Raw genomic sequence first — 12,167 nt, 5'->3', positions numbered from 1 at the left:
AAATTTATTCTATTTATAGTTTCAGTCTCCTAACAAAACATCCTATGTAACAAGGAGGAAACTCTTTAGTAAATATTACACCTGCTGGTTTACATTCAGCTTTCAAGAGGCTAAGAAAGGATTGTTCAACTTGCCCTGGGAGTCCTTCCTCCCTAAATTTTGCCCTGCCTTCCTTCATCTTCCTACAGTGTCTTCATTAGGAGCAGCACATGTGATCAGAGCTTTGTTATCCCGATATCAATGACTATGTCAGATTAAATGCCTTGACACATTACCAACTTGGCATTTTAAAAGCTGATTATAATATAATTATCTTCAGTGGGTAAGTTTTGTGTTGGCTTGGTACCAGAGTTGAAGGTTTTTTTTTTTTTTTTTGCGGTACGCGGGCCTCTCACTGTTGTGGCCTCTCCCGTTGTGGAGCACAGGCTCCGGACGCGCAGGCTCAGTGGCCATGGCTCACAGGCCTAGCCGCTCCACGGCATGTGGGATCTTCCCGGACCGGGCCACGAACCCGTGTCCCCTGCATCGGCAGGCGGACTCTCAACCACTGCACCACCAGGGAAGCCCCCAGAGTTGAAGTTTTGATGGTGGTCAGAAGCCGAGAATGAATTCCCTGTTCAAAACCAAATTCGGTCCCTTTGATTTGAGGACTTGCAACTGATAACTCAAGCCTTTACCACCTATGGAGTGTCACTGGAGAGAAGGAAATAGTTAAGAAGCATTGCAAAGATGTCAGTAAACCTCCAGGATATTAATTCTTTCTGAGTTGTGGGGAGTTGGAAGCCACAGTCAATCCTAGGGTCCGTCTCATGCTAGCATAATCCTAGATGTCTGAAGACACTGGCAGCTCACAGAGTCAGGGTGTATCCTGATTCTCCTGGTTGGCTCTCACAAGAAGAGTCTGGCATCATTCTCAGGGGTACAACAGAGTCAGGTCTTAACAGGCTCAAGAATTCTTTTCTCCCAGGGTCAGAAAACTCAACTTGGAAGTACATCCTCAAAAAACTATTAAGTGTTGCATGAGGTACTGATACCAGGCCCTCTGGGATATTTTGGAATACCATGAGTTATTATTAAAATCTTTCAGAGTGGGTGGCATTTATCCAACTTTACTTGATGGTAGCTATCACAGTGATCTGCTAAGCATTTTTATTTACCCACTTAGATTTAGAAAAGTATATTTGACAGAAAATAAAAATAATACATTTAGTAGTTCAGAGAATAACTTGTAACTCAAAACACTTGAAAGAAAGATTGAACTTTACTCACAATATCATTTTGCATGTGGCACATTTGTTGATGAACACTATTCCATCAGAGCTTTGAAAAAGGTTTTTATCTCGGGAACAGAACAGTTTTCCATTTTTCATCAGTGCCCTATATTCATTGCATGTTTCCTTAGGAAGATATGAAAAAAGTGCTTACAGAAATCTCATCAAAGCAAGACTTTACCTTCTAAGAACAATATTATTTCATGACCACCACCCGCTTTGTATGGAAGACATTCACTCAGGTGATACAGATAATACAAAATAAAAGTAATGAATCTGGATTGTCTGTTGGAGATTGAAAATTCACCTAAAAGCATTCATCTAAAGTCATTAGTGAAATGGAAAGAACAAGGGACTTGGAGTCAAAAGATCTGAGCTTATCTTCCAGGGTTCTCACTTACAAGCCCAATAGCCATAGAAAATGAACTTCTCAAAGGCTCATTTACTCTATCTGTAAAAACAGAGGATATAAGTATATGTGTTTCATAAGTTTCGTGTGGATTAAATATCATAAGCATGTAAATCCCTCAAAGAGTACCTGATACATAGCAGATATTCAATAATTAGATTCTCTACCTCTCCTCTTCCTCCTGCTTTATTATTATAGTTGTTGTTGCTATTGCCATTATTATTGGAATATGCTAAGATGATGCATATAAAATACCTAGCACACAGTTCAATAATATTGGCCATTAAAAGGTATATGAAAATGTTGCAATATATTTGATGAAGGCCTGCTATATGTCACTCACTTTTTTTCTAGGAGCTTAACATTAATGGTGCATTTGCACTACTTAGTAAAGTACTGATTTAAAATGTTATACTACCTATTAGTTTAGGAAATCCACTGGTCCTTTAAAGCCTTTGTAATCTATGTTTTCTTTTATTTTCTTTTGGTTTTTTGTTTTGTTTTGACTTTGAAAATACAAAGCATAAAGATCCTCGCACCAGAAAATATAAGTAAATCAATCAAGCCTTTGCTCCAACTCTGACATAGGCAACCTCTTCCAAAGGACAGATTATAGAATTCTATTCAGCCTCCTATATCTTCATAATAATCATTCAGTTAATCAACAAACACTTATTATGAGGATGCTATACTTTCCTGGGTGTCATGGATACAGCAATAAATAAGGCAGGAAGGATCCTTGCCTAAATGGTGCTTACCATCTAATGGATAATGATGTAACTAACCTAGCATCCTATAAACAGGAGGCAGTTGGTAGCACTTGCAGAATAAATGATTAATGGTGAAGAAGAATAAATAATTTCAGAGACCAGCCCTAGGAAATTTCGCTAAGGGTGACCTACTAAAACATCTCTAAGAGTATTACCACCACCCAGTGATCTTATCTGAGTAGCAGAGCAATAATTTCTGGCAACAGACTGACAACTGGGCCTCTTGAGATCCGTGTCTGGTCTCTGATTCTATAGTATCTTATGCCAGTATTGCAAGTTACTGCTTAGCTGGCTGGATATAACTGATTCTATAAAGTCCAGATAAAAACATTGTCATAGAACCAGAGAACAGCCTGGTGACTCTGTAATAGAAATATATCCCTTGTGAGGTAGGTCTTAAAGAAAGTGCTGAAAACAAAGATTCATGATAACACTAGAATAAAGCTTTAAATAGTTTTTAGTGGTCAACTGAAAAAGAACATTCTCAATCAAGATAATTCCTGAATTGGACTTCTCCTGTGTCATAATTAGAAAAATACCTAAATCCTAGAAAGACACACTTTTATTTTTATATGAATGGACAACTGAGTCCCAGAGAACAGGTAAGAAATTTGTTCACAGTTTGTAATTAGTAAAGATGGAACTCGATGCTATTTTTCTGAGTTATGAGGTTATCCAGTGTGTTCTTTTGGGAAATAGGAAAAGGCCATAAAAATTGAAATCAGCAGTTGTGTTTTTCTCTGGGAGAAAGGAAATAACCTCCCAATGACCATAATAGAGAGGGCTGAAACAGGAACATGTCTGGACCGTAAAGGAATCCTGAGTTGGTGAGATGACTTCCCAGCAACCGATTACTTGCAATCTAACTTCCAGTCTTTGGCTCATTTTTGTTTTGTTTTGTTTGCTTTAGTTGCTCTTTGTGTTTTCTCCACTTGTCTCAGAGAAACTGGAGCCCTGTAGGGCCAAGCTCTTTCTGTTTTCCTTCACTGGCTGTGATATTGCCCAGTGTTTTCCATTTTTCCTCCCCAGGCATCACCATAAACCCCTCAGGAGCTGGCATCACCCCTGCTCTGTGTTAGAGCATCATCAAGGTTGCCATGGCTTCGTATTAACTCTTCTGGGATGACAAATTTAAGCATATGGTAAAGATCCTTGCAGATTGCTCCAGTGCTTTTCTGTGCTATTCTGGCTCATGTTTGTAAAATTCAACATGTTTTTATGTTGTACTAGAAAGAACTTGAGCTACTGAACTTGGAAAATAAAATTTCCAGCACTATAAGAAAGACTAAATTAATAGTTTTCATTTCTGACAAAATATCCAAAGACTATGATCAGAAATATTTCCAGATAAATAATTATGTTTTATATTCTTTTTTGCTTATGCCAACACGAGAGGTGGCTAAATTTGTTTTTTAAATGTTTTTCAGTGAAATAGAGTTCAACAGTATGAGAAATATCAGTGCAAAACTTGAAATATCCACCGAAACTACTACCCATTATCATAGACACTGAAAAAAGAAAATCATGGCTTCATGCTCAGTAAGATTTACACAATACCCTTCTTTTTCCAGTATGAAATATCCAAATGAGCATGCTCTTCGATTCTCAAAAATCCAGGCTTTTTTTCTACCCTACCATCCCACTCTACTTAGGCAATAGAAGTTTCTGAACCTCTCTTTAATCAGCAAACTTAAATGTAAGGCCAGAAACTATCAAACTCTTAGAGGAAAACATAGGCAGGACACTCTATGACATAAATCACAGCAAGGTCCTTTTTGACCCACGTCCTAGAGAAATGGAAATAAAAACAAAAGTAAACAAATGGGACCTAATGAAACTTCAAAGCTTTTGCGCAGCAAAGGAAACCATAAAGAAGACCAAAAGACAAGCCTCAGAATGGGAGAAAATATTTGCAAATGAAGCAACTGACAAAGGATTAATCTCCAAAATTTATAAGCAGCTCATGCAGCTTAATAACAAAAAAACAAACAACCCAATTCAAAAATGGGCAGAAGACCTAAATAGACATTTCTCCAAAGAAGATATACAGAGTGCCAACAAACACATGAAAGAATGCTCAACATCACTAATCATTAGAGAAATGCAAATCAAAACTACAATGAGATATCATCTCACACCATTCAGAATGGCCATCATCAAAAAATCTACAAACAATAAATGCTGGAGAGGTTGTGGAGAAAAGGGAACCCTCTTACACTGTTGGTGGGAATGTAAATTGATACAGCCACTGTGGAGAACAGTATGGAGGTTCCTTAAAAAACTACAAATAGAACTACCATATGACCCAGCAATCCCACTACTGGGCATATACCCTGAGAAAACCATAATCCAAAAAGAGTCATGTACCAAAATGTTCATTGCAGCTCTATTTACAATAGCCCAGAGATGGAAACAACCTAAGTGTCCATCATTGGATGAATGGATAAAGAAGATGTGGCACATATATACAATGGAATATTACTCAGCCATAAAAAAAAACGAAATTGAGCTATTTGTAATGAGGTGGATAGACCTAGAGTCTGTCATACAGAGTGAAGTAAGTGAGAAAGAGAGAGACAAATACCGTATGCTAACACATATATATGGAATTTAAGAGAAAAAAAATGTCATGAAAAACCTAGGGGTGAAACAGGAATAAAGACACAGACTTACTACTAGAGAATGGACTTGAGGCTATGGGGAGGGGGAAGGGTAAACGGTGACAAAGCGAGAGAGAGGCATGGACATATATACACTACCAAACGTAAGGTAGATAGCTAGTGGGAAGCAGCCGCATAGCACAGGGAGATCAGCTCGGTGCTTTGTGACTGCCTGGAGGGGTGGGATAGGGAGGGTGGGAGGGAGGGAGACGCAAGCGGGAAGAGAAATGGGAACATATGTATATATATAACTGATTCATTTTGTTGTGAAGCTGAAACTAACACACCATTGTAAAGCAATTATACTCCAATAAAGATGTTAAAATGAAAAAAAAAAACTTAAATGAAATAATAGAGACTATAATGGAATTCTCTAGAATATTCCTGTAAGTTTCTTTAAAAAAAAAAAGTAACAATAAAATACAGCAAGAGTATTTTAACCACATTTATAAGAGTTTTGGTGTAGAAAAGAATCTTTTTACTATTTTATTCTTTCAATGTTCGTGGTCTTTGAGAAACATAGCAAATATCTGCTACATAAGTAGAAATATTTTCAATCTGAAATAATGGCACAGTTGTGTGTGTGTGTGTGTGTGTATAATTGGCTCTTTCAACGTGTCTTTCAAATAGATTAAAAAATGTTTAATTTCTATAGAAAACGATTCCTTCATTTCTCAATCAAAAGATCCCTTAGAGTTGGTGCAGACCCTTCCAGAGTCAGGGCCTCTGCCATCACAGGTGCTTCTGCCTGGTCTGCTGAGAGTTACAAGTAACTTCATGATTCACTCCCACCTCACCTTTAGATCCATGTTCTAATGCTATCTTCTCAGAGAGAACTTACCTGACTATCTCATAAGAACTGATACCATCTCCATCTCCAGAAATTCCTGTCTTCCATCCTGCTTTATTTTTCTTCTAGCACTAATCATTATTTAATGTTGTATATATTTTACTAATTTACTTATTAACTTGTTTGTTTTCTTCCACTAAAATGTAAGCTCCATGACGGCAGCGTTCTTTTTTGTTTTTATATCCCTGGCATCTCAAACAGGATCTGACATACAATAGATGCTCAGTAAATATGTATTGAATGAAATATATACACTGACTATATACAAGATACAGACAGCCCCTTTTTGCATAATGATCACAAGAAAAGTTATTTCAGCTTCCTATGTGTATCATGACTTTTCAGCTGTTAAACTGAACAATAGTAATTCACTAGTGTGTTTGTTTATGGAATTTTAAAGCACTCCTTTAGTGTGGTAGATTGCCTCTTGCAGATATCCATTATCATTAAGACGTTGACTGGTGTGTGTGTGTGATTCATGTCTTGATTCATAAAGACCTGTTTCTGTGTTTTTAACAAAAGCTATTAGTACCCATGAGTATAATGTATCTGTATTATAATATGAAGGTGTTGGCCACAGAACATTTTTCTTTAGGGATCTTGGAATGAATTCAATGAAGAGCAAAAGCAGGACTAACCTGATTTTCACCTTCACTGGCAGCATCTGGGACAAAAATACAGAAACCAAAGTTAAGGGAATGTAAAACATTTAATAAGTAAAACAATTTACTGAGTGTAGTATCTTGCTTATTTTAATGGCAGTATATTTTAAAACCACAAATTGATTTGAACACATTAAAATTTACCATGGCAAATGAAGTGAGGGCACTGCACCAGGCAGTATATACAGTCACAAAGATCTCTCGCTCATAAAGTTCCAATTACTTTGAAAAATAATACTTACTCATATGCTTTCTTACCCCCTCAAAATATCTAATTTCTAAAAGATCCTTTCAGAACAAAGTATTGCAGGCCTCTTTTAAAATTATAACATAGTACACCTATCAAATATATCAATTATAGTTTTAAGGTATAGTATAGCATAAAGTTTATATCATATATATACATAAAATTAAATTTTCTGAATTCTGGTAGCTCCGCCTCCTCATTATAGCCACAAAAATTAGAGATCTGGTAAATATTAAGATTAAACTCACAGACTAATATACTCTCTCATTAACAGACTTTTTTTGTACCTATACACTTTTTTAGGAAAGTGGGCATCATTTGTGTATAATGGTCTCCTCACTCTCCATCTCTGAGGTTTCCTTTTAAAATATGTAAATGCTTCATAGCAGGTTAAGTCTAGGCAATCTTGTGTTCCCTTCAAATTCAAATAGCAAAAGCAAAAACCTACTTCCTAGCTCCCACAGAAGTCCCTTACCAATTAGATGAAATATTTTCAATCCATTTAGGATTTGAAAACACAAAAATAAAATTTGCTAGAAAGCACTACTGCTTTAAAATAAAAACAGATGACTGAATTTGAGTTTTTAATGTTTTATTTACAAATATAGTATTAAAATATACATATTAAGTACATGTAAGTTTTAAATATCTGTTATACACATAATTCATATCAGCATCAATTCATAGGCTTAATATCCTACATATGTATAATATATATAATTCATATTGTTATGAACTTTTATGTTTGGTGAGGGGAATATGGAAAAGAATCTATTAGCTTTTCAGAATTAATGTTGAATTAATGGAAGGATTTCTGATGGATAAAAATTCAGATTATCTCAAACTACTTGTCATTTCTAAAGATAACATAGCTATAAAACCACGTATGTAATTCTTCAAAACTCTACATCTGGCAAGGTATTTCAGGGATATATATATATACACACATACATACATACATACATACACACACACACTGAAGAAGGAGGGAGAGAGACAAGTCCCTGTCCAGAGCTTTAGGATGTCTGGCAAGAGGCTTAGACTACAGGTAAATTGCTCACCTTGTATGAGGCAAAGAGCCAGGGTCAGAAGCATTGGCACTGCAGCTATCTTCATGTTGAAGACGATGTAAGTTGGTTACACGACTGCTCCTTGCATTGCTCACCAGCTGGTGCTCTAAGACTGAACCTGTGGAGATGCAGCTCATTTTTATAGTATACTATGGGTGACACCCACAACAACAGCCAAACTGTAAAACCAGTTGTTCAAGGTCATGCTAAACTTAATATACCACATCAATTTAGTTTCCATCTTTTAGGATCCTGTCAAGGTGGCAGATTTGAACAGATATTATTTCTAAAGTAGTTCTAATGTGTCTTCATGATACCTCCCCTAGAATGCAACAGATAATGTCCAAGGACCCTGCTCAAAGTTTAGTACTCCATAATCCTATATCAGAACTGAATTCCTCACCAACACCAGACACATTTCCTCATAGACAAACATGTTTCTAACTCAGCTCCCTTCATAAGTGGGAGGGGAGGGAAAAAGAAGACAGATGGGTTGTCCTACAAGCCAAGTAAAGATTTAAAGATTTCTACATCTGAAGAAAGCTGCATATAGCAAGAGCACCTAGGATTCCGTTTGCTTCCATCTGCATCTGTTCTAAAGTGTCTCAATTCAGTGTCACAGACACATATATAAGTTAGAATTGATGGGATCAAAGCCCTTTTAAATATTGTTCCAGAAAACTGATCTAAGGCTATCCAACGCTGAGATTGTGTCAATATTCTGAATCCCATCAAAGCTAGAATATTTCCCTTTCTTTTTTTCATGAATTAATTTCTTTCCTATAAAATATAATCATTGGTCTTAAGGTCTGTGCTATAAGCTTTATTTCTTTCCAGTGGGTTAGTGAAATTAGTGCCCATGGAAAACAAGTTCAAATTGCATGACTATCACAGGTTAGAAAATTGACTGTCTTAGCTTAATGGAAAAAGAATGGGACAGGGAGTCAGAAAATTTGTTTCTATTCCTGTCTTTGCAACTACACAGTGTAATGGAAATGAACCTGGCTTTGATGCATTTATAGATCTGGGTTCAAATCCTGACTCACGAGTTACTAGCTATGTTGTCTTGGGCAAGTCACTTATTTGCTTTCAGCTTCAGTTTCCTAATATGTAAAATAGAGACAGTAAAACTATATTGCACAATTGTTGTAAGAGTTAGAGGTAAATCGTGTGTGCGTGTACTGTTTAGAACAATTCCAAGCATATGTGGTAAGTTTTATAGTTAATGATAGCTGGCCTTGCATTTTTATCTCATTATAATGATGTGATTTACTAGGTAATTTCTAAGACTCCGAGAAAAGTCAACATCTCTTAAACGTGGTCCACAATGACAGATTTAAGTTTACTCGGCATAGAAATAACAATCCCCAAACATTCTGAAGTGAAATCAAAAAGTCAGGATATAGGTTCTCTTTTTCATCCTATCATTGTGTTCTAAACCATGACACCTGAAATAGATCAAAGTATTAACCATCTAAACTTTGTCAAAGTCATTGCTAGGTTTCGGTCATCACTGATGTCTATAAAAATCCTCCTCTGCATAATGACATACCAATACTAATCTTTTAATCTTCCATTTGCTCTGTTAGACCATATGAAATGTGTCCCAACCATACGGTAGAAAAGTTTAATGCCTTACAATAGAATTGGTGACTGTGTACTATGTTCTGATGAACACCAAATCTAGCCCAAATGGACAGTATTTCCAGGAGTGGAAGTAGTGATAGGGTGTAACAAAAGAACCAAAAGATGATTGCATCTCTAAAGTATCCCTGCTATGAGGGAAGGTTGAAGGAGTTGGTTTCTTTCTTACTGAAGAAGAGTTCCTTACTAACACCCAGAACCTTCTGAAATGATGAATAAGAGGATTCAGACTGATAACCTCTTCCAGCAGAATAAGATGGCCAAGAGAAGATTCAGTGAGCACCCCCAATACTGGAAGTACATGTCAGCCGGCTCTTGTCATCAGACCTACTTCTGCATTTCATTTTAGAAATGTAAATCCAGAGGTGATTAATCATACACTCTGTTAATCACTCCTTATTTTTGAAAACCATGGACTTTAAATTCAAATGAATGGGACTGAGGTTTTAGAGAACTGAGTTTTGGGTTAATAGAGTACTTTTATATTAGGTTATCAGAGTACTTTCCTGAAATTCTAAATTCTATTTTTTTGGGGGGGTGGCCAGCTCTCTCAATTATTCATCAAACGTGTAAAACCCTTTTTCTTCTCATTAAAAAGGAATGGAGTTAGGTTGTAAAAAGTATAAGCTTTACAATTCAAAACATGTATCGAGTGGCCCAGAATCTGAATTCACATCAAGGATATTGACACAGAGGGAAGAGATAAGAAAAATATAAAGTAAACAAGATTTTGTAGATCAGTAATATTACTAAAGACAAAGGTTATTTCCAAAATCCAAAGTTAGCAGATCATTGTTCAGATCTTCTCTTTTTCTATGCTGAGATATCCTTGATGATCACAATAATAAATAATTATAGTCCCTTACAATTAAATCACCTTCCACATCTTTCCAAACAATCTGTCATCCATTAGCTCTCATGACTTGTTTATGCAATGCAGTGATGCAGCAGAGTAGGTGTTATTGTCCTTTCCTCACCTGCCCAAAATGGCGCCATTAATAAACCTCAGAGTAGGAACTAGCTTGGATGGTAATACCAGCCTTGCCACTTTCTCACCTTTTACACCCTATGTGGCCATCGCATAGCATTTCAGACAGTTCAAAGAGAATCCGGACGTTAACAGTGCTTTAAACTAGGTTCAACATTCTACTGCTAACGCAGTCCTTTATGTTTATCCGCTGCTCTCACATTCATACACACACACACAACCGTAAACCCATAATGACAAAAAGAATTACGTTGTGACCATGACTGAAAAAGTATATGTCCTAACAGTTCTTAGAAGATGAATTAATTTCTTTTTTATTTTCTTAATTTTTAATTTCCTTTCCTAAAATTCTCATGTTTTCCCCCATTAATTGAACATGTCTGTATTCTCCTTTTTTAAAAGACACTAACTGGAAAATAGATTTTACCCCCCTTCTTATCTTGAAATGTCCCATTAACAGGTACCTTTACTCCTTCTCTGGGAGTTCCTTTCTGTTTGTCTAGAAAGGCTGAGAAACTATAAAGATAAGCATGTCATTTTATCTAAGAACAGGATGAGATGGGCATTCTTTGATCACTAAGCATACAGACCCTACTATTTATAGACATAATTGTTGCTTATGTTAGATTAGGATTAAGAAAACAGGAATGTTTTAATACCTAATTTTTAACTGTATTAAATTTTATGTATCAGGTTATATTTTGTTCTTAAATACAATATCCAGCTTCTCCCTACAGCTGATGCTACTGGAACTCCTATTCCATGACCCTACACTATCCATCACTTGAAAATTCTGTACATTCTCAAGTCTCCTAGGATTCATTCTGACTGTAGAAAACAAGTTTGTGGAGCTACAGTCCTTTGGGAAAAAAATCACAATGAATTAATTCTGAAGTAGCTAGTATAATGAGTTTTGGCAAAAAAGTAACGCATATTTTACAGTGAAATACTTTTATGTGTGTGTATATACAATAAGAAAACTGTTAGATTTATAAGCAAAATTAGAAAAAGGTGGTATATATATCTTTATTAAATTATTTGCAAAGAAATATAAAATTTGCTATCATTTATGGTACACTTACTAAGTGACAGGTACAACAATAAAGAGTATCATTTTTTTCTTTTTTTACAGGTTAAAAAATGGAGGTTTGGTGAGATTCTATAACTTTTCCAAGGTCATACAGCCTGTAAGCAGTGGTCTTTGCAAATGATAACACTCAATGAAAATAAAGGCAGTGAAATCCAGAGTCCAAGCTCTAAAATAACACACACTGTAGTGACCATATTATTTACACCTATAACTAGTTTATCTCAGACACTTCCTGTTATAGACTGAACCGTGTCCCTCCAAAATTCAGATTTTTAAGTCTTAAACCCCAGTATTGCAGAATGTGACTGTGTTCGAGGAGAGGGCCTTTACAAAGGTGATTAAGTTAAAATGAGGCCGTTAGGGTTGAGCCCTAACCCAAATTGACTGGTGCCCTTATAGGAGGAAATTTGGATGTAGAGAGAGACACCAGGGATGCCTGTGCACAGTCACTTACACCAGGCCACATGGTCTGTAAGCAGTCAAGCTGTGGCTCACATCTAGGTTTT

General features: G+C 36.2%; 1 protein-coding gene across 4 annotated transcripts in view; it reads right to left on the bottom strand.

Moving 5' to 3' along the window:
• SPINK5 (serine peptidase inhibitor Kazal type 5) overlaps positions 1-8,068 on the bottom strand; it is a 69,597-nt gene extending 61,529 nt beyond the window's left edge. Inside the window, exons 1-3 of one of the 4 annotated variants that reach the window (XM_073802672.1) lie at positions 7,931-8,068; positions 6,599-6,624; positions 1,270-1,397 (exon numbers count right to left, since the gene is read on the bottom strand). In XM_073802672.1, coding sequence (XP_073658773.1) covers positions 1,270-1,397; positions 6,599-6,624; positions 7,931-7,985 — 209 coding nt within the window. In that variant the 5' untranslated portion in view covers positions 7,986-8,068. The remainder of the gene's footprint in view (positions 1-1,269; positions 1,398-6,598; positions 6,625-7,930) is intronic. The other 3 variants (XM_019924659.3, XM_019924661.3, XM_073802671.1) reach the window with 3 other exon arrangements.
• Between the last annotated feature and the right edge of the window lie 4,099 nt (positions 8,069-12,167).

This window comes from Tursiops truncatus, chromosome 3, assembly GCF_011762595.2.
Source record: "Tursiops truncatus isolate mTurTru1 chromosome 3, mTurTru1.mat.Y, whole genome shotgun sequence".
Lineage (NCBI taxonomy): Eukaryota > Metazoa > Chordata > Mammalia > Artiodactyla > Delphinidae > Tursiops > Tursiops truncatus.
The sequence above is the reverse complement of the archived record's forward strand: the minus strand, read 5'-3'. Positions and strand labels throughout refer to the sequence as shown.